Source organism: Amphiprion ocellaris, chromosome 13, assembly GCF_022539595.1.
Source record: "Amphiprion ocellaris isolate individual 3 ecotype Okinawa chromosome 13, ASM2253959v1, whole genome shotgun sequence".
In the NCBI taxonomy this organism is placed as follows: Eukaryota; Metazoa; Chordata; class Actinopteri; family Pomacentridae; genus Amphiprion; species Amphiprion ocellaris.
The window spans coordinates 8,465,756-8,489,574 of NC_072778.1; the positions used below are offsets into that span (position 1 = coordinate 8,465,756).

Below are 23,819 nucleotides of genomic sequence, written 5' to 3' on the forward strand. Positions count from 1 at the left end.
ATCAGTTCGATTCATAAAAGAAGTTCAAAAAAACATTACTCTTAACATTCTGGAAATTACAGCGCTTTTATGTTGACAGAGATCTGTGAGATATATTGAAGTACTCTGGGTAACCTCTGTTAAATTCCCAGGCTCTCAGGCCTCCCAAATGCATCTTCCTCATTTCATAATTTCATCTTTACACTTAAAGGCAGCCAATAAAGATGCCTTGTCTCTCTGACACTGAAAACCATCCTTCACTCGTGCCTAATCTGTGATTAGTGATTCTTGAAATGAAAAATAATTTCCAGGGAACACACAAACATCCAGTACAGTAAAACCCCTGCTAAAGAGGGGATTCTAAATTAAACAGCCGTTTATGTCAACCAGTCAAGGATTCTACTGTATGTGTCAACCTGTGAGACTTTAAATCTGCAAATTCTTTCAGTTAAAAGACTTTTTTCTAAGCTTCACCAATGCAAACTCAATAGTTATAATTCTCAAACTGAACTAGTAGTTGTTGAAGTAACAAGTACAAGACTCTGACTGGAAAAGGGACTCTTTAAAATGTAAGAGAACATTCGGTCAAATAAAAATAACACCGTCTGTCGGTAAACACAGATGTCAGTAATGTCAACTGGATCTTGCCTGATTTATTTCTCCCGGTGTCTTGTTGCAGCCTCTAATTACTTCTTATTTGTTTCTTCTCAGAAAGAACATGATGGATGACTTAGAAGAAGTCATCACCAAGTTTCCCAGAGATAGTTAGCGCTAACAGCAGATGGCATCCTGCCACCCATGGGGAAACGGAGGACCTGACTGTAAATGAGAAGTGTCAAGTTTGATTAAACATCGTCTAATTCCCATAAAGGCTTGACTTCTTAGCAGTTTCATGTTGGTTTTTTTAACGCCCTCCAGCCAGAACGATTCAGGAAAAGCAAACTTTGATTATTTAACAGATCAAGTAGATTCAGGTTGTTTTCTTGCATCGTTCTACACAAGTGCAAATTTATAATTCCACTTTATCTCATCTCAGAATTCAGAACTATGTATTTTTGACAATATGAACAGGGCAAACAAGTGTGGAATAAGTCAAGGTTTTGACAATCTGCTCCAGGTGGGATAACATGTCAGATACGGCAATGATTCATCAAATTGAAGCTTCCCTCCAAAAATAACTGTCATTACCGAGTTGGTATTGCTCATCAGAGGTCTTCCTCTCCTCTCACAGTGTCAAGGATGCCGACTCTTATTTGAGAAGCACCTGGTAATCCATCCCCACAGCTAAAGCAATCGCATCCCCTTATGTCTAGTGCAGATAACTGTATAGATTGTTCACCACAATTGTCCCATAATGACCCACACAAACATCCATTCCTTAGGGTCACTGACAATTTGCAGGTAATACCATCGCTGCAATAGGCTGCCTCGATGTGACTCCCACATGGAGGCATGCTGTGGGTAAACTTTGTTGTGACAGAATGTTTTATGTGTTTACAGAAAATCTGAACGTGTCTCACATACAGTAGATGGCAGTCAGATGCTTCATAAATGAACAGCTTTTATGTCAGGGATCCCCATTTAAGAACAGCTTAATCAATATCTCTGCCTTGGTCCAATTCATTCGTTACAACCTAAAACTCAGCATAGTTTTCTTTTAAGGCACTGTCTAACTATTGTACACCTAATCCCACTCCCCAGACTGGGAACCACTGATCCAACTCTCCTCTTCTATGACATGTCAAAATGTATTTTATTATAAAAAAATAGTAGAACTTCTTTACGGAAAAACAACAATTATTGTATGACATGCAGGATTTTTGCACAATTGTGATTAAATTTCTTTATTTGTTTAGTAACAAATTGGCCAGATTGCCTGCAAGCAAACTTTTTGGTCTGGTTATTTCATCCACCATTCATCATGATTTAAAATGACATATTCTGTGATTTAGGTTTTATTTTACTCTCAATGTGACAACTGTGAACTTATTACCTCCAATATTGTTGATCATTGCATGATTCAACCTTTTTAGCACATTGAAATGCAGTCATTGCATATTCCAATACTAATTTTGTCAAAAAATGTCAGTTCTAAAGACTGCACTACCCTTCCGTAGTAGACTTCTCTAAAGATAAAACACAAAAATTCCTGCCTAAGTGGTTGTGTTCTGTCCATGCTATAGATAATCACATTAAGGGAGCTGCAGTGGCTTTAACCACTTACTAGACATTTATAGACAAGCAAACAGACAAATCTGAATTTGAGGAATGCATAACAGATTATCATTCAAGATTTTCTTTGGACGGTGCAGAAAAAAAGTTTGACATGTCATTTTATTCATTCTTCAGAATAAAATGTAACTGTGTTTTCAGAAAAATATATGCAACAAACTCTGTGAGCAGAGTGCTCTCTAAGTGTCGATACTGAAGTCGATCACGTTCATTTAACTACATGTTGATCGCTGTCAATATTTAACTTTTCAGCCCTAGCACTGCGTTAGCCATGGTGATGAATTTAGTGGATGAGGGAGAGGTTAAAGTAATTTTTAGTGTTCAATAACTGCATAGCTTACAGGAATAATCAACACACATGCTGAAGTCTATTTTAAATATCTGAGCATTAAAAGGGACAAAACTCAGGTCATTCTCATAAAAACTGCAATGCCCCACAACAGCCTGTTAACTTTAAGGCTCTCAGACAGCTGTAGCTACGTGGACAAGGCAACACCAGAGGGAATTTGCTGGTTTAAGTCAAGTTTCTATGGGAGTAAAATATCTGTAATAGTAAAATCTAGAAGTAAAATATTTATTAAAAAGTAATGAGATTCTGAAAAGGTTCAAAACAACTGAAGGAAGACACTTAGATGGCTGAGACTGGCGAGAAACTGAAATCACATTAGCTTGAACAATACCTACGCTACCGTTCAAAAGTTTGGGGTCACCAGACAATTTCATGTTTTCCATGAAAACTCACACTTTTATTCATGTGCTAACATAATTGCACAAGGGTTTTCTAATCATCAATTAGCCTTTCAACACCATTAGCTAACTCAATGTAGCATTAGAACACAGGAGTGATGGTTGCTGGAAATGTTCCTCTGTACCTCTATATAGATATTCCATTAAAAATCAGCCGTTTCCAGCTAGAATAGTCATTTACCACATTAACAATGTCTACACTGGATTTCTGATTAATTTAATGTTATCTTCATTGAAAAAAAATGTTTTTCTTTGAAAAATAAGGACATTTCTAGGTGACCCCAAACTTTTGAACAGTAGTGTACATTAATGCTCTGCTTAACATCACTAATCGTATGCAGGGTTTGAATATGAAGTAGAGATTCTAAAGCCTCCTGTTGTTAGATTTACATACACTCAAATGTACAACGGCTTACTGGTTTTCATCCTTGACAAGACTGGAATCAGATCAGAAGAAGAGACTCACAGGACAGCAAAGAGGTTAAATAGGAAGGAGTGAAGAGACAACAGAAGACAGGAGGACAAGTGAAAGACAAAGCTGCTTCACACTTTTCAATGCACAGGTTGAAAATTACAATGCAATAGCTTCATTTACACTCAAAAACATTAACAGCTGGGCCTCCCAAGTGGTTCACCCTGTATGACACTTAACACATATTACTGCAACAGCCGCTGTTTGATTCTAGCTTTGGGTCCTTTGCTGCAAATAATTCCCTCTTTCTCTACTGTGTTTACTGTCAATCTCTACTGCTGCTGTTCAACAAAACAGAAATGTCAAGGACATTAAAAGGTAAAGACATCTTGTTTCAAGCATTTAAATGGATTCTCTGTAAATTTTACAGTTTGCAAAGTCATTCTGCAGGCTGGATTGGATGCTCTGGAGGGCCAGTTTTGGCCCGCAGACCGTATGTTTGCATCCCCGTTCTAACTAGTCAACTTTGTCATGAATTAGTGGCCCTCTGGACTGAACTAGTAAGCAGAAAGCCTTACTGTTTAACTAGGCAGGTGCCAAACTGTGACATATTACCTTGTTAAGAATAGATTTGGCTCCCTGGTTTACTAGTGACATACAATTTGCTGTACTAGTTAAAGTCTATTTTGACCTTATTAGTTAACTAGCGAGGTTCACAATGCTTACTTGTTAAACAGCTGAACGCAAAAATTCTCACTAATCCTCTAGTTAAAGCCCCTTTGACCTTGCAAGTTTGCTAGTGAGGTTCAACATGTTCAGTAGTTTAACTACCGAAAGCTAAACACTTTTAAAGCTAAACACAGTTAAACACTCATTCATCTTACTAGTTAACCAGTAAGGCTTAAAATATTTACAAGTTCCTCAGTGGAGTAAACATATAGGTTTTATGGGGACATTATCATTACAAAAAGACACATCTTATATTTGTAACATCTTGTTTTGTAAAAATGAAGGTATGTTTCTGTTTTATACTGTAAATTTAAATGTACAAAATATGAGAATGTGTAGACAGAATAATTCCATTTATTTTAGAGTAATTACTCCATCATAGTGGAATTTTCCCATTAATTTTCCCAAGATTTTATATTTTCACAGTAAAACTGCATGTTTTCTACATCTTCTGACAGTCTTGACAATAAGCAGTGTATCTACTATAGTAATATACTGTTTTGTAACATATGCATTACTGTGATTAATAAAACTGTGAGTATTATTTAACACTCAGTTGTTGAGGTTGACATGAATTTTTGCTTTCACCTTCATAGTAAAAGTAGTTATATTAATTTTTGTTTCAAAAACTGCTATGATGATTATACAAGCCATGTTAACCTTTGTTGACTTTAATGTGACTTTTATTCTGAAAATCGGACTGACCCACAACTACCCTTCAGTTATAGTTTGACTTCAAGGGGAAATTTTGTAGCTTTTATTTCTGTTCTTGTCTTTTAAGATCCCAGACTCACATGTATGGCTTATTTTTTGTGTTACTGGTGATTCGCTCTAACGGACATTCACGAGTGGGCTTTTATTTTGAAGTGCAACTGTATGTCCATTCATCCCGTGTAAGCTGCTCTACTGCACCGGCCGGGTTTTTGCTAGGTTTAGCGTGAACAAGTGTCCGCTTTGTCGTTGAAATGTCTCACTCAGCGCCGTCCGACAAGCCTTCTAACCCCGAAAACCCCCGTGTCTTCTTCGACGTGGACGTGGACGGAGAACCAGGTCAGGACGCCGTGAATTTTAACGTTCGGCTTTTTTCGGGGCCACTTTAACCGTTAGCCTCGTTAGCTTAGCATCGCCCTGTCACGTTCCAGTGACTTCTGCTAACTGATTTATACACCTCAGACCAGAGAGGTTACCTTCTGGAAATATGCTCTTTTGGGAAATGGAGATATTTGCAAGAGCTTATTTAGTTTTTAATGCGAGTTCGCTGGGAGTCGGATATCTACAAAGCTTGTCATGTGAATTCATTAACCACGTGTGGTTGTTTAGTCGAGTGAGAATTGTGAATGTCCTCAATCTAACGTGTCCTCTCATAGCTAGTCTTCACAGTCAGAACATTTGCTAATCATGTTTGTATGTTTTCCAGTGTTTGCTCATGTAATTTATTGATGCCAGCATACTGTATTTTACTGTAGCTTGGTCCATTCTGGTGATTACATTTTATTTCTAGATTGTTTAATGGTTGCGCCTGGAAACCTTCATATCCTGCCCCAGTTTATCTATTAAAGATACTAAACCACAATTATTACCTGTTATTGGTCATGCACTATTTAAATTTCATGTGTCGTACTCCATTATGAAGTGAAATATACTAAGTTTGTGTGTATTATTTTAATTTCAGGTGCAAAATTTAACTTTCATGTGCAATATTATTTTTATACTTTGATACCTCCTTACTGTTCTGTTCAAGTCTTCTTTCAGCGTACTTATTTTTTATTCAGCACTGCATTTATTCTCGTTATTGTCTTTTTTGTATGGGCAATATCTGGCACATGAATTTCCTTCAGGATTAATAAAGTTGTATCTTATCCCATGTGTTAAAACTAAATCTGTGCTAGCTTGGTCACCCACTTTAGTTGGTTTAGTCATTCAAAATGTGTAACAACGTGCACATTAATGTCCGATTGAACTGTCCTCTGTCCGCAGCTGGACGAATTGTTTTGGAGCTCTTTGCTGATATCACCCCTAAGACTGCCGAAAACTTCCGAGCACTCTGCACCGGAGAGAAAGGCATTGGCAAATCGACCGGGAAGCCGCTGCACTTCAAAGGATGCCCGTTCCACAGAAGTAAGCAGCCTTCACACTTTCAAATATTGTGACGGTTTAGTTTTGGAGGAACACCTTGAATAGCTTTAGTTAATAGTTAAATAGCAGGAAAGAACATGTAGTGCTTTGAGAGAGTTGGAGGATGTACAATTACTTAGTTACTACAGCTACAATAAGAGCCCCAAGTTTAGTGGGAATAGTCATTTTATCCAATATGACAAGGATGATGTGATTTTTGCTGTGGCTTTATGTCTGGAGAACATTATTTGTTGCACTGGGCATCTCTGCAGCACCACAATGCTTTATTTGTAATGGGATACATTTACCTTCCTGTGATTTTGCTCATATTACAATTTCAGTTTGATTTCAAATGCTTGTTTAGCCCCAACACTGAGCAAGTATGCAAAATGTGAGTTCAAATAGCGCAACTTGTGTGGCTGAATTTCAAACTGATGAGTGAAAATGTTCATGTAATCTGATCTGCAAATATACAGTACAAAGGTCTTAGAAATTGTCCCAGCTATGTCCAAAGAACACTCAAACAGACGAGCAGAATGCTGCAAAATACATACTTGTTTATGCAAAACATGCACTCATGAGACAGTGCAGTATTTAAATAGTATGAAGTAGAAATATGGATTTCAGGAGGGTAATTGATTCTTTCAAGTTAGGAAGCCTCAAGCATTGCTTACTGTCTGATTGATGTTGAAGAGTAATTTGACTGCACATTTGTTTTTGTCAGTCATCAAGAAGTTCATGATCCAAGGAGGTGACTTCTCCAACCATAATGGCACAGGAGGCGAGAGCATCTACGGGGAGAAGTTTGAGGATGAAAACTTCCACTACAAGGTAAAATACCCAACAAGCCCCATTGTGCAACTCCACTGCAGGAGAGCTTAGAGAATTGTGTGGTTTTCTTTGTCTGTTGTGTTGCGGGGTTAGGGTACATTGATGATAATTTTGTCTTCACTCCTCTCCCTGCAGCATGATAGGGTGGGTCTGCTGAGCATGGCCAACGCTGGGCCGAACACCAACGGCTCGCAGTTCTTCATCACTACCGTCCCTACGCCGCACTTAGATGGAAAGCATGTGATTTTTGGACACGTGTTGAAAGGGATGGGGGTTGTGAAAATGCTGGAGTCCATGGATACTACAGAGGACGCCCCTGTAAAGGTAGAAAACGCTCAAGTTTCTTTTCATACAAAGACATTTATGATTTGGCAGAAGCTAACACATATTCTTAGAGAAGTAATGATTGATACAGACTTCTATTGTCTATATATCAGAGATTTTTTTCCCATGCTAAGACTTTAAACATATGCAGAGGAAATTAAAAACCCTCAGTAAGCGGGGCAGAGGTTGGATCATGGTGTTGTAGTGAGCAGCAAAATTACAATTAAGTTCTCGTATACATTTCTGATTTAGTTGCTAGCTCAAATAAACCTTTTGAAGTCATAAAAACCACCTCCAAAGCATGCATTGTTTATGAACACAGTGTTAACATGACGCACTGATGGAAAACTATTGCATTAGCCCCGTGAGAACTTTCTGAGCTATATATAAATATATAATGCCATTCTGTCTAAAGTTTCCACTTACGTCTTCCTTGGCAGCCATGTGTCATAGCTGACTGCGGTGAACATAAGGACGGGGACAGCTGGGGTGCTGCACCAAACGATGGAACAGGAGACGCCCACCCAGACTACCCCGAGGACTCCGACATCGACTTTAAAGATGTAAGCATCAGCGAGGTCTTTCATCTTGTAGGACACGGGTTAACTTTGGCAGATAGCGTCAGACAGTTCTGCAAAAACCATTGTGGCAATTTTAGAAACATTGCATGCTTTCTGTCTAACACGAAATCTGGCAAGAAGACAAATGCAAATTTCAATATGAAGATGCAGGACGTGTTTAGCCCGGCAAGAATTGGAAGCAGGAGGAAACGGTTACTAAACTAATTCAAGGGTTTGTCCCCAATAATAAGGGATGATCAATTGTTCCTGACATTTTGGGTGTGCTTACTTTCAGTTTTACTATAAAATAATGTGGTTTAGAAGGGCTGGCGAAACTTATTGTTTATAACCTGTCTGAACAATTTAGTTTATTTCCCAGGAGACTGTTGTTTGTTAATAATTTCTTTTTGTTCCCAGACCTCAACTTGTGCTCTGAGCAACATTTTGTTAATTAAGAAATTGTGGCTGAAACTACAAAAATAAGATCCAAGTTTTAAAAACAAAAAAATACCAGCAATCGTGTTTTCAAAATGAAGAAAATAGAGCTGAAGTCACCAGTGTCACTCACCCCTGTACTTCCTCTCAGGTTGACAAAGTTCTGTCTGTGGCTGAAGATATGAAGAATATTGGAAACAACCTGTTTAAGAATCAAGACTGGAAAGGTGCAGTCAACAAATATAGTAAAGCTCTCAGGTAATGCACTGGAAGGGATTTTTTTTTTTTTTCTGTCACGAATGCCTTCATTGAGTGAAAAGTAAGCATGTTAGAAACAATTAAAATAGATTATTTCAAATCATCCAACTAAAGTTAATGTTTAATTCACCCAGTATTGGAAATTCACATAATATGATAAGGGCCATTTGTTGTATATAGGTTCAGGTGCATATATTTCAAAAAGTGTAAAAAAAAAAAAAATAAAATTAAAAAAAAAAAAAAAAAAAATGTCATTTTAACAACCAAAAGGATGGAAATATTTACCAGGTACTTGGAGGTGAGTGGAGATATCCTGGAGGAGGAAGCACAGCAGAAGCTGGAGCCCACAGCACTCAGCTGTTTCCTCAACACGGCCGCCTGCAAACTGAAGATGCAGCTTTGGCAGGATGCTCTGGACAGCTGCAATGAGGTGACATGAGCCACATGAAAGCAAACTAACACATTACACACTGTCAAAGTGGTAGTTCTTTAGAATTGTTGGGGTTTACAGCTCATGTACCCCTCTAGGCTCCACATGCTAAGAATATACATCTTCCCACTACTGTAAAACGACAAACATGATTATGTTTGAGTGTGTTGACATGACCGTTATGTCTGAACAGTCAATTTGAAAGTACCTCCAACAGCTGGTTAGCTTAGCTTACAGGCTGGAAACTAGCAAACAACTAGACTGGTTCTGTCCAAAGGTAGTAACATCCACCTCCCTTTAACCTTTACCAATCATTACCTAACATGTTCTATCATTAGCTTGGGTTGTTATGTACCAGACTGTCTGGCAGCAGTGACATCCTGAACTTTTGTTGTCACGGTGGGGCTGCAAGCCAACCAGCAGAGATAAAGCAATTACATGAATTTCCCAAAAATAGTGAATTATTCATTTTAAGTATGCAATGTAACCTGTTCATGCATTTACTATCTTTGACAAAATTAAGGCAACTTCCCCCAAAATGAATTCATGTTAAAATGCATGTTCAATAAATCCTAATCTGTGACACCCTTTAAATACCTTCATGAAAGAATAGTGACAACTTTAGCAAGACATTCAAGGACAATAAGATTTCTTTTTCGTTGTCTTACAGGCTCTCGAGCTAAGCCAAGCGAACACTAAGGCACTTTTCCGGAGGGCCCAGGCCTGGCAGGGGTTAAAGGAATACAGCAAAGCCATGGTAACATCCACAAAGCACCTCTATCTTCTAAGTGGTTGTCCAGAAATTAAATGATCAAAGACTGAGAGCCTTTTGTTTTGGATACTGCACATCAACTCAAAATGGACACATTGTCTCTACACATGTGGATCATCTCATGGTTTCTTCCAGTATCAACAACACAGGACTCTTGTAAATAGTTTGTAGAAAAGATACCAGAAAATAAATCATTGTTAAAGTTTTGAGTTAACAGATGGATGCAACACATCTTAAATACTTGCATGTGCCGTTTAGAGGCAGCAGAATCCAATTGCATTGATTTTCAGGGCAGTTTTACTTACCAAGTTGTTTTCTGTGCTTCTTGTTTGACAGACTGATCTGAAGAAAGCTCAGGGAATAGCTCCAGAAGACAAAGGTGAGGCCGCCTTCAATATTTTTTTCATTAAGCTTTTACCCAGAGCCATGCTGTGCTTTGTTGTCATGTTGAGAACACAGCAAATATTTTCCTCCATCTCCCACATTTGCATATTTAGATTGTTGAAACATTTCATGCATATTCACATGCATTATTCAAACTAAGTATGCAGACTCATGAAGAAAAATCATCCAAGGGCTGCTGGAAAATGTCTTGTTTTTCCCGTAATGTTTGGTGTTCCTTCTAATTAGACTTTATGGAGGAAATTAAGTTATCCATTAGAGATCAGTTGCAGGACAATAATGAATCAGTTACTTTGATAAATTTTGCTTTGTTAATAGGGTGCCAACTGTAATCAGTTCATATTTTAGGGGGAGAGTTGTCTTGGCTGTAATATCCCTGCCCAAATGTAAAAGATTGAGTATACTGGGTGGAACTGAGCTCTCTGAACAATTCTATGCTTTTTGACAGTGCTGCATGCTCAGTGGCTGCAGGCTCGGTGATAGCAGCTATCAGTGTGTTATATTCTTTGTGCCTTTAGGAGCATGCCGTCTTTTCAAATAAAATTCAGTGTACAGACAAAATGTGGCAAAGTGGGCACTCAAAACAATGTTCAAAAATGTAATACTTGAAGTGAAACATTATCCATTACAAACTCAATAACTAGATCAGTTTCTTGCCAGACAAACCAAGTTAAACAACCTTCTTTCCACAGCTATCAGCAATGAAATGAAGAGAGTCCAACTTAAAATCCAGGAAGAGAAGGAGAAAGAGAAGAAAATCTATGCCAAAATGTTTGCGTGAACCGAAAGATGCAATGTATTACCATTCATCGATATTTGAAGTTATCGCTACAGTGGAAGCTGCACTTAATCAGATGACGAGTCTGTAACCAGGTGAAAATGTACGGTATTTTCGTTTGACGGTCCTTTAATGTTTTCAAGTGGGCACATTTCTCACCACCTCTCCTTGCGAGGTAACAACTGTCAGAATTTTTGAGCTGTCTTTATTCTAACAAGTGTTTTCACTGTAATGAATAGTTTGGAGTGTTTGTCTAATGCATGGCTGATTTCACTGTGCTGAAAAACAAGGTTAACATGGAGCTTTTATTGTGGGGTTTTGGAGAAATTTAGCAAAGCAAAGTTGTGTATATTGGACCATTTCATGGAAGGGGTTTTGATACAGTGCCCTTGGTCACATAAATTTCATCCATTTGTTTTTATTTATGTTTTTTACAGGGGTCAATAAAGCAAAGGATACCCGTCAAGTGTTTTTTACTCATTGCTGTGGCATTATCATATATATACTATCATATATACAATACTGTGTGGAATAAATGCCATCAAAATATCCCGCCAGCAATGCGGAAGTAAACTGTAATTTAAGAACTTGTTCAATTAGAAGATTTTGAAGCAAATATATTAACAAAGTAGGCCAAAAACGGAACCATTAAAACATGAGCAACTTTAAAGTATTAAATGTCCATACTGCAGTGATGTCTTCAGTTCTACATGGTCCTGTATTCTGCATGGGTTTCAAAACTCTTAAGCTTCATACCCCAGTGTGTAACATAAGAATTAACATCTAGCACAAAATGCAGTTTCATTTTTCATTACTGTTCTTGCAGATTTTCTTGTACCCTAAAACAGCTACACCGTATTTTAAGTTTGATACGTAGGCACATTTACCATATACTGGCAATTACTGTAATCCTCAATGTGACTTACATTAATTATCTTTCAAGGCAAAAGGTAGAAAAAAACAAACAAAAAAAAACCCTCAAGACATTCACATGCCATTGTAGGCTGGTCCTCCGCCGCCCTCTGGCACTACCCAGTTGATGTTTTGGCTTGGGTCCTTGATGTCGCAGGTCTTACAGTGGACACAATTCTGAGCGTTTATCTGCAATCTCATCCCATCTCCAGTTTCTAGGGGAACGTACTCGTACACACCTGGAAGTGTCAAAAACACACAAAGCTTAGGAATGTTTCCATTAACTTGAGAGGAACAAGAAAACCACATTGTCTTCCATTATGGATGGAACAGATGATAACCTACTGATAACATCGTTTTGGAATGAGTTAGTTCTAACTTTACTAAAGACAACTTGGCAGCTGCTTGAGTGTTCGATGCATTTCTGTCAAAACTTGATTTGGACAATATTTTTTACCTGAGGCAGAAAAATTATGACATGTTCCTAAACTGCACAGCAGCTAGCACTGTGATACCATTTGCATTATGGAAAATATTTCTTGATAGTACGGCTGTGATTTGTATTTCCATTTTGCACAGTGGTAAAATGAAATCTTTTGAAACCGGGTAGCAACACTATAGGTGAATCAGTCTTCTGCTTTCTGTCAAGTCTTTACTGCTTTTACGTAGTCTTGGTTTCTTCCACAAATGTCACCAAGGGGAAATATAATCGGTACAGCCTGACAGAAAACATGGTTAGTCAACTTTTCAGCAACATACCAGTAACAAAGGCAGCCTCATTAGCCTACTGATGATGACACTGTGTGACTTTAAAAGAGTGGAAAGCAATAAATGCATCCTTGAGACTTAAAAGAATAAGTTACTTCCTCAGAAGGGTAGAAAATGTACCTGGTTTAAATAGAGCTACTGCTTTGACAGTCACTGTTTATGAATTTCTGTAAAAGTGTTGAATTATGCCGGGAAGCAATGCTATCCCCACAGCCATTTATAAAAATTATTAACCTTTCTGACCCAGAGCTGCAATGTTTACAGAGCCACTAATTGCTGGCTTGCTTTATGCAATCTCCCCGGCTCTGTTCGGCTCACCTGTGTGGGCCACAAAGAGCCCAGCTGCTGTGCTGCATTTAGCTTTGTTGTGTCCACATTAACTGGTCACAGACCACACACCAATAAGTTTCAAAGTGTCCAGGGAATTAAATAAGCGCCGTGTCTGACAGAATAACGAGTTTTGCTGCACTCAGAATAAGATAAACACATCCAGCAGCCTGAGACTGTAAAGTCTGCCCGGCTTAAGAAGCACACACATACACACTCAAACATCTACCGTTACTGAAATCACCGCATTTGAATTTAAAATGCTTGTTTTTAAAACTGATGTTTACTCCTTTATGGCAGTTGTTTACTGTAGAGTGCGCATGAAAGGCTGGTCACAACTTAATTTTTATTTTTTTTTTAAATTATCTTTTTAATACTTTGCTAGACGTGAGAACACAACAGGGACCATCTATAGAAAACTGTCTCAAAACAAAAGGACCGTTGACTTTTTGGACAGACAATAACATCTGATAGGCAGCAACTGTGTTGGAAAATCAATGAGTAACAAACTGATTCATTCTACATTTTTTGGAGTCATACTCATCATCACCTATTTCTTAACTGTAGCGCTGAAATACCTGGTTATTGATTACCTACTTAATTTTTATATCAGAACATAGAAAAAAATATCTTATGTTTACTATAGTACAAGCGCAAGGCTGAAAAATTAGAAGTCTTGCTTGGCAAAAATGCTTAAATTCTTGGAGACTAATCTCCTGTTCATGGTCTAGGCAACAAGGATTAGATCTGAATCTACCCTGCCATAATTTTGTCCACCGTATGATATCAAGTTATACGTCTTGTGATGTTTACACGACTGGGGTCACTTGCACCTTAAATATTGGTGTCGGTTTATATGCAACACAGCAGAGAATTCAGTGTCCTGAAATAGTATGTGGAAAAGATTAACTCTTATCTGCACTCAGACAGATTGTGTGTGGTAAAGCTCTTAAGATGCAATGATGGCGTTACCTGCAGGGCAGAAGCGTTGCTCAGGCCCATCATAAATGGCCAAGTTCCTTGCGACCGGGACGCTGTCATCCTTTAAGGTCAGGTGGGCGGGCTGGTCTCCCTCGTGATTGGTGCCACTCAGAGCCACAGAGGAGAGCAGGTCGAAGCTTATCTTACCGTCGGGCTTGGGATAATCAATTGGTGTACAATCTTTAGCTGGTTTCAGCTGGTTTGCGTCCAAGCCTGAGACAGATTGGGCACAGCTGGTCATGAAATGTTGATTTTCTCTGCTACGATAAGGTGAACTCAGACCTCACCTTAAGAGAAACCACTTGCATTGTGTGGTTACCGCTGAGAACCATCCATAATAAAAACATTCTGCCTCATTGTGCATGTAATATTCTTTATACATTCACCTAAGATCACAGATGCAACCTAGATTTTTCCTCATGCTATATACTATATTAGCAGTCTTGTTAATCTTGAAATTAATAGAGTAAATAGTTGAAATTATACACCTTCCATTTTCTTCTGTTTTTTTAATTTCACTGCCTCCTCATTATAGTAATTATCCACGAGTTCTTTCTAAATGATATTTAGATCCTCCTCTCTCTACTTTTAACTACAGAACTTTGTCACAATTTTCAAGATACACAATAAAAATCCAAACAAATATTTGAGTGTTCACCAGTGCTTGTTTTCTCCAATACTCACCACAGTGTTTGAGTGTCCAAGGCTCTTTTCCTCTCAAAATCCAGTAGAAAATCCCAGTGTAGACCATGCCACCATACAGGCCAAAGTAATTATGGAAGGACGGCCTGATGTTTCTCACTGCGTACAGCTCCTTCCACACCCAAGAATTCTTTAATGCCTCGGCATACTCAGGTACATGGAGTCCTAATAGGATTAAAAAATCATTTATCAAAAGGTTATAACTTCTTTTCTGCTCTGCTGTGGCCATCTGCCATTTTCTGGCCTTTTTTGTTACAAAACTTTAATAGATCCTGACCTTTCTGAGGAGTGACTGCATCTCACCAAATTTCCAACACTGTGGAGTTTTACATTTACCATTCTAAGTAGCCCCTATGAAAATAGTTCCAAATGGTGCTCATGGACTTTCCTTATCTAATTAAGACACACAATCTGCTAAAACAGTTTGTAATGTTTCGAGCAGCACAACTTTACACTGAAAGTACCTAAATTAAATGAGTGTGATTGCATATGTTTTAGAGGTGGACCACTTCAATATAAAAACTGAAGCTCCCTCAAGTACAATATCATTAGGAGTAAAGCAATTTTGATAAGCAGACACTATAAGAATAGAGAAGTCTGCTTTTCCTTTTCAGAATATGGACATTGTTACTTTGTCATTGTGCTATGGAGAATAAGCATAAATAAGCAAACATTTTCAACAAAAAAACCTTTTTAAACTAAGTCACCACAGTGCTGCAGAGAAATGTCATATTCTGTTGCCATTTCAAAGTATTTATCATACCTGACACTGTATTTCATTTCCCTGTTGGTGACACTGAACCTGTGACAGCTCATTCTCAAGGCAGACTGTCCTTTCTGAAAGTGACTCATGATTCTTAGAACCGTTGACCCTGACACTTGTATCTGCGCTGCAGGTCTTTGATTGATGTACGTGCAACATGAGGACAAAGCATGTGTCCTCATTTCATCTTTAACGGTGTGTCTTTGTTTAGTGTGGTTTCTGAATTTGACTGCGTGAGCTTTTATGAGCTGTACCATGTTATGGAGTAAATGAAATCAAATGGAGACAACTACTAACAACTAATATCTGTACCTGCTGTCTCTGAATCCAGGCTCTCTGCTGTGACTTTGGGGAAAATGGCCTCAGCAGCCAACATGCCACTCTTCATAGCCGTGTGGGTGCCTTTGATCTTCGGGACATTCATGAAACCAGGGCTGCAGCCAATCAGCAGCCCTCCAGGGAAAGTCAGCTTTGGGAGAGACTAGAAAGGAACAAGAAAGAGTTCATTTTGAACTTTCTTGTGTTCTACTTTAAGACCTTAAACTTATTCACTGTTCAAACAGCTGTGCGCTGGTCAGATACACCGACCTGCCAGAACATTAAAACCACCAACAGGTCAAGGGTATAACATCGATCATCTCACTAAATTACAATGCTTTGCTGTGAAACTGTGGGTCTTGCAGTTCACATGGATGTTGCTTTGACATGCATCATCCACATTATTCCAAACCAAGGACATGGCAACAGCACTTCCCGGCCTTCCCCTATTAGCACATCTCCCTTTGCAACACTAAATACTGACCAGAGGAACATGAACAGAACCTAAAGCAGTAAAGTGACCTACAAACTCCTCCGTTCCCAAACCAATTGAGCTTAGACGTTTTTAGTTTTCAAACTAAAACAGGATCCACAGTGTTTCTACAAGCTCTGTTTTAGGGGTCCTAAAAGTCTGGAGTAATGTGGCCACTACTCGTAAACATCGCAGAAGTTAAGCATTTTAAAATGAAAATGTATTGGTGCGGACATAGCCCTGGTCTGATTGAATGAGTAAAAGACATCCTCCTAATAAGACCACCAGATGGTAGGATCCAGACTTCCAGGTTAGTTTAGCTTCTGAGCAGCAAACTGTACCTGTCTCTCTTAATATCACAGATTTCCAAGAAAGCAATGTGTCATGAAAACAACTGCAATGTTGCCAAGCAACGCTGGGAAACAGTTAATTTTGAAAGGAGTATACATTAAGCATTGAGAACACCTACGTGACACCTGACGTAAACAAAAGGGGTTATTATGTTGCTTTCAATGTCAGCTTGGTGAAAAAAAATACCCACATGAAAACTGCTACAATATTGGTAAAATTGTTACTATAATTATCTGTCAGGAAATGTTATTATGCTACTGGTCAGGTTTTCTATTTTGAATTTTAACATCAGTTTCGGTGCATTTAAAAAAAAAAATTGATGATATTCCATTTTCAGTACATTATTTCTACTATTACATGCTTCAGAGAGGAATCCAGCAGACGCCCAAACTACCTCAACTGACCTTTCTATGTAAATGAGCAGTGGCTGACTGATTGAGAACGAAGTAGAACCACAAGTAGAAAATTCAAACTAATGAAATTACAGGATCACAAATGTTTTGATGTGTACAATAAATAAACCAAACACAAAAGTTAGTGCAGACCATTTCAGTGCACATCTTTGATTTTTACTGTTGTTGTTGTTATGAGGCAACAACTTTAATTTGCTTGCTCGGTAAATCTGAATCACCATTTACCATTCTTCTGATAGCTTTAATTAAATATGTAAAAAGACTGAACTTAAAAAACCCCTGTAGGGAAACCGGCAAGTGTAGTGAAGTCAGTGATATTCCCAGTGACATGGATGCATTTGAACTCTGTGGGCATTTTGATTAGGTCAGTTTTTGGGTTTGGGATGCTATATATGACATTGCAAATAGCTGTTTAACAACAGAGAAATGTTATCAGCTCAAGTTATGCCGTACAATTTTTCTTTTTGATAGTGTAATTGTGCAGTGTACAGACATACCTGTATTCCTCCCTCATTCAGGGCCCTGGCTCCATAAGCAATTCTGTTGCCTCCCTCTAGTGTGGGAGCTACAAAAGGGTGGTGTTTCCAACGCTGGAACTCTCTGAAGGGGCTCAAGTAAGGGTTGGAGTAGTCTAGACCAACCTGAGGAGAGAAGAAAATTCACAGTTTAATTGGAAAGTCACACAAAAAGTTAACCTAATAGGAAAATGCAGACTGGAAAAAAGTTTGATCATTCAATTCAGCTACTGTAGCTAACAAAATAAATCCATTTATTTTTATTTATATTCTTTATTTACTGTAGTGGTGAATTAAAATGGATCAACTCTTTTGCCATGCATCAATGAAATATCTATCCATGTCCACATTCCCTGAAACCAAAATTACAAACATACTTATTATCAGTACCTGTTGGTTTTGACGATACAAACCTCCATCATTCTTAGTGTAACTTTCTTGAAAGTCACCTACAGTAAATTAGCATGAACCTGTCATTTTTATCAGGTCAATCACAGTGAATGTCTGAGCAAAAATCAAAGACGTTGTCCTGTGAGGTCACCTTGTCAGATGTTAGAGATCCAAAGGTGCATGTAGTAATAACAGGGCATACCGAGACTTTTTGTTTAATGACTGAACAGAAGGACACAATCAGGACAAAATTAGAGTGGCTTCAAGGAAATGGTTCAGTGCAAATACTGCAGAACTGAACTCAATTAATCATCAGTGGAGATTTCATCAACGTTTCCCCATCCAGTCTGACAGAGCTCCAGGGAATCCACAAATTACAGCAGCAGGAACTCTCCCAGTCCATGTGTGCAGAATTGTAGGGTAGAGGCATAAATGAGAAGGTTTAAAGCTTTCACACTCTCAGTGATGCTTTCAAATTACAATGAGATGAATTTAGAAATGTCACGTTTTTACTTTGTTATTAAGGGGGGATTGTGAATACAATGTTAAGACATATGCAATGTATTTTAAAACATACGCATAGCAAATACTGCACACACTAAATATGTACTTATTCTCACTCTGCAATTCTTCAACTACAAATGTAAAACTGCCTAGACTTGCCTATTTAATGAGAAGCTCAATAATCATCCAGAGGATATTTACTGCATGCATAACATCCAGCTGTCACATTTATTTATATAATGGCAGAATTATACAAAGACACTCACCACAAAGCCCAAGGCGACTAGAGGCTCTCCTTCATTCAGGTGATACAGGAAAGATCCTCCATATGTGTGTCTGTTCAGTGGCCAACCCACAGAATGCTCCACTCTGCCTGGCCTCCACTTCTTCTCATCAATCATCCATACCTTCAGAGAGGCAGGCAAAGGTTATCAAACCTGGGGTATGTTTCTTTCTTCAATCTTATTTTTTTTTTTTTTTTTTACATTATTTGATTAGCGCCAGTGCAGACACAAACAGGACATGAGGAGGGAAGAACATTACAGCAACTGCCTTTATCAGGGTCACTATGAATTATGAGTCAAACAAGATTTACGACAAACAAAATTTATGACACGAAGCGAGTGACCCAGTCTGTACACGGTATTAGACTGATGTAGGCTGAACGTTATTTACCTCCTTTAGGCCGATGGCGTAGGTCTGCGGTTCACAATTCTCACGCAGGTTGAATTTCTTGTAAAGCTGCTTCGCCAAGTGGCCATGACAACCCTCTCCAAACATAGTGACTTTAGCATGGAGTTCCATTCCCCTCTCAAAAACATCCTGAAGCAATAGAGGAACAGGGTGCATAAATATATTTAATGACAGAGAAGCCACTGAAATATAACAGTTGGTAAATGATGAACTAAAAATGCCAATAATACTATAATTTGTCCTATATGAATAAATATCATGCCTCATAACAACAGCCTTTTCTTTCAAAAGATCTGTTGTACACAAGCTTTTCATGTGAATAAGAGAAGTATAGCCTAATATTTTTAAAATCATCATGCCAGGCTCGAAAGCTAAAAGGCAGAGTAGTATCCATGAATAGACTTTCTACTGTACATTACCTTTGGTGAACCATCCTTGGCGATGCCTACATCATTGGTGGCAATTCCTTTCACACTTCCATCTTCATGAAATAAAACCTTAAAGTAATTCAGAAAACAGTTAATATCTAGAGTTGAGAAAGGGACTGTATATAGGTTTAGTTAAATCAAATTAAGAATAAAGAGGGGCATGGTTCTTTTTATTACTGCCATTGTTGGCATAATCAACACATCTACTAACACTGGTTAACCTACAGTGATACGGCAACAGTGTTGACTCGGGTGTTTCACGAACAAATGACGAATAAAGACAAATTGAGGAGGACAAAAAATTTGCATGCAAATTGTCACGCAGCACATCGAAGATATTCAAAGCTGGTCTCACCTCAGCTGCAGCATAACCAGGATACAGCTCCACTCCAAGCTCCTCTGCCTGCTCACCCAGCCAGCGCACAAAGTTCCCCAGCCTTACAATGTAGTTCCCATGGTTCTGCATGGGCAGGCCTATAGCCAGTGAGTAAAATCACACATGAAGTCAGCAAAGCACATGTTCCAGGGTTTTATCAACAAGCTAGCCAACAGGTTTGAAAGACAACCCTCAGACTGAAAGATCTCAGTGCAAACCCACAGACAACAATGGCACCAAGTAGAGACTATGCAACCTGTTTTTTAACATGTTAAGATTTCACTTTAATCTAAGTATATATCGTTATTTTTCCTTGTTTCTATATGCAGCAGTTCTTACTTATTAAAAAAAATACAGTGATGCTGATTTTTGATATGTTTATATGTTCACATCACCGATTCTAAAAGACGGATCTGTATATCGACAATCTGTATTTGTAATTCCAAATATATAATTGGAAAAAGTCAGTTAAGTTGCCCAACTGTAAGTTCTCTCCTTTGCACATTTTGGCAGTCCAGGCGTTAATAAAAAATTGCTTTCAAATTGACGTTACGATTTGAAACAATGCAATCAGCAAATCATAATGCTGCAATTTAGGATGCACTTAACACGGTGCAAAATATGGTTTCAGCGGTTATACAAATTCCTGCTGTTCTTGTGTGTGACTGTCACACTTTTTATGGTACCATATGAAGTAACAGCAATGATGACGACAACAGCAACAACATTTAAAAAAAAAAAAAAAAAAATCTATTTCACAGAGAGTACTGAACTCAAGCTTGGCTTGAAGAATGGTTTGGTCTTTTGCAAATTCAATTTCATTCGGAGGACCTGTCAGAAAAATCATTCATGGGATGGAGAAAAAAAATGACAACAAAAAAATAAAAGATTAATAAAAAGGCTTTTACCTGGCAACATGGGGACAGGAATTCTGTGTTTCTCTGTTAAAATACTGAACACATCTTCAGTCACTGGAGTATGCAGAGGTGCCTGAGGTAAGAAAATGGAGAAAAATCTGAATCAAAGTGTTATTTATTAATTATGAATCCTCACAGGGAAATTGCTTTATAACAGTGGCTTAAAGTTGAAAAAAATACAACTTTAGCAGCAGAATGATGAGAGTTCTATAACTGGATAGCTACAGCAGGTCAGGGTCTGGTCAAGTCTGGCTGGTAAGTGAAACTGAGTGAAAGTGGGAAGAGACCAGTGAAACGTTATTGAAAGCCTAAATGCAAACAGTACATTGGGTACATAGTGTGGATAAAGTCCCACGATGAACATTTTTGGGCTGCAGACCATGGTGGCACCATTTGTTATTGATAAAGCGCTACGTGTGTTGATAAGCGTATGACTCCCAAGGATTTTTGTGTATTATTTTGAATATATAATACAGTTATATAATTGTAAAAACTGTTACAATTAAAAGACACTCTGCAAGATAAAACACCAATACATACAAGTTCATACACCTATATCCAGTGAGTGTATGCATATATTAGTGAGCAATATATACCAAGTAACAGTATGCAGTTGTGTTAAATACAGCATTGCTGACACACAGTCACATAATCTAATATATTACACAATGTACAACAACACCTGATATAACAATCCCTTTATGCAATCAAGGGCATATTTGTTAATCTCTATTAATCTATACACTAAACTCACAAAAAAGAAATGTTGAGTAGGACCCTTACCCCTCGTTCCTTCCAATCAGGAAAGAGCTCGTTGATGGCACTGGGCTCCAGACAGGCCCCTGACAGAGTGTGAGCTCCAATCTGGGAGGCCTTTTCCACAAGGCACACTCTCAACTCCTTCTCATGCTCGTTGGCTAGCTGCTTCAGTCGAATGGCTGCCGACAGACCGGCTGGGCCTCCACCTACGATCACCACATCTGCCTCGTCGGCAAATCTTTCCATTTCGACACCTTGGATTACACCAACAATTAAGGAAGAAATATCCAGGGCATATACATGACACATTAAAAATAACCCACTCCGATCTGACTCAGTCTTAAATATTCTCTGCAACAGGCTTAATGTACTCTAACAGACAACCAGCAAATGTCAGGATGTGTTCTGCTATGTGCTTGAAAGCAGCAATCTCTGGTTTCCTTTAGTTAAGCTGAAACTAAGCTGTGACATCCAGTTTTTCATCACATATGTAGCGATATAGTAAAACTTTGCAAAGAAGAATTGGTTGCTCTAAAGAACAGGTACATCTGCATGTCTTTGTCTTAATATTTCAAGGATGCACCTTGTCTGTGTATAAAGGGTGGAGGCAAGTACACAGAAAACTGACCACAAATGTCATAATTGACAGGGGAAAAAATTACGTATGGCATTCAATGAAGACACAATACCTCCTCATCACAATCTCTAGCTCTAACTAGGATTGGACGTTCCGGTGAAGATGGTCATTCTTGGACCAATTGGCACAAAGCAGATCAGGGTACAAAAAAATATTAGTCCTATCAAGTGTGCGAGGGAAGCAGTGGTCAATGGTAGCAAAATAGAACCAGTCCAGACACTTAGAATTCAGAATTTCATAATAACTCTAAACAGTTTCTTACCTTCCCATCTTGGATCTTTATCTCGAGGGTGGATAGTGTAGTGTGTAGTGATGCGGGGTGTTGACAATGAAGAGCATGTCCTTCTGTGTAGTGTTGTGTACAGCTGAGGGGCAGTATGTTCTGTTGGTACCGTTTTCAAGGCCCTAATACATCTGTGGGCTGCAAGAGAGAGAAAAAAAAAAATCCAATTCAAGACCAGTAATTGGTGGGAATACAACTATCTATAGTGAGTTAAACTGCTGTACCTCAGCTTGATTGTGTTTCCAATGGAAAACAGAAACGATATATACAATCTTACGAGTACAAGTAGGTCATCGCGAGTAGCAGGGACACTTCTGAGAACTTTATATCTCCACAAACGGTTCACATACTGTTCAACAGCTGTCACTGCTAGGTTGCAGCAGTGGACCCAGGCCAGCTAGCAGTGTTTGCTTAGTGCTAAGATAAGCACAAGGCTGCGAACAAACCTCCCTTTCGCATCGCAAGCACTTTAATTAACTTTCGAAGCAACTTTAAGTCACTAAAAACGCAAGTACATTTCTAAAATATACTATTTAGAGCAAGCCAAGGGCACTGTTCAAGTGACCTACATACTGCTTCAACTTTCACCTACATATTAGCTTGACGCTAAACAAATGCTAATGTTAGCATTTCGGGGGAAAGTCCAAAAACACATTTAGACAAAACTATTCAGCACTTGAACCTCTGGTCAATATTAAAGCAAGCATTCACGACAGCTGACAAGCCTGCTGCTTAAGTAAAGTAGCGGTAGGGTCGAAATGTATGAGCTAACGTGCTATTAGCAGGACGTACCTTGACATGAGTATCTGCTAGCTGGGAACATTCTGTGTCCGCTAGTGCAAAGTCACTAGCAGACAGCGGCGTTTGTGTCAAAATGAGCCGAAGTGGGCCTCTTGTGTGCTCACTTCGTTGACTGTGCACGGCTTGTGTAACCCTCCACGGTCGGCAAACAAACGCTGAGCCGAGACACCTTACAAAATACGTCTCATAACACACACGCTGCGGAGCCTCAAGAGTTGCGCTGCGGCGGCGTTTCCGTTTACTTGGGAGAGGTGTAACTGCGCATGTGTAGATCTGTACACTTGTCCCAGCGTCAGAACTACTGTAAATACCATAGACTGTACAGCCAGGTTGAGTGTAGAGCTCGGGTGATATACTGAAGGAGTGACGTGGGTGTCTTCACAGGCCACTGTCCACGTCCTAAATGTTCCTTGTCTGGGGTTAATCCAGTTTGAACCAAGCCACAATTTCTTTTTCTTTCCTTTCTTTCCTTCTTTCTTTCAATTATACACCCCTGACTGATACA

General features: G+C 38.7%; 2 protein-coding genes across 2 annotated transcripts; one reads left to right on the forward strand and one right to left on the reverse strand.

Moving 5' to 3' along the window:
* Positions 1–4,964: 4,964 nt before the first annotated feature.
* Positions 4,965–11,470, forward strand: ppid (peptidylprolyl isomerase D). The gene is made up of 10 exons (XM_023279866.3): positions 4,965–5,149; positions 6,077–6,217; positions 6,939–7,045; positions 7,181–7,369; positions 7,810–7,932; positions 8,516–8,622; positions 8,911–9,052; positions 9,723–9,809; positions 10,161–10,203; positions 10,919–11,470. Exons 1-10 carry the CDS (start codon positions 5,065–5,067, stop codon positions 11,005–11,007), a joined length of 1,113 nt encoding a protein of 370 aa, XP_023135634.2. The 5' UTR covers positions 4,965–5,064; the 3' UTR covers positions 11,008–11,470.
* On the reverse strand, positions 11,407–23,486 carry etfdh (electron transfer flavoprotein dehydrogenase). Its single transcript, XM_023279865.3, has 13 exons — positions 23,306–23,486; positions 22,493–22,651; positions 21,618–21,847; positions 20,826–20,907; positions 19,897–20,015; positions 19,533–19,610; positions 19,096–19,242; positions 18,687–18,827; positions 17,509–17,652; positions 15,770–15,938; positions 14,677–14,859; positions 13,984–14,205; positions 11,407–12,155 (listed from the first exon to the last, which is right to left on the reverse strand). Exons 1-13 carry the CDS (start codon positions 23,334–23,336, stop codon positions 11,992–11,994), a joined length of 1,869 nt encoding a protein of 622 aa, XP_023135633.1. The 5' UTR covers positions 23,337–23,486; the 3' UTR covers positions 11,407–11,991.
* Positions 23,487–23,819: the final 333 nt, after the last annotated feature.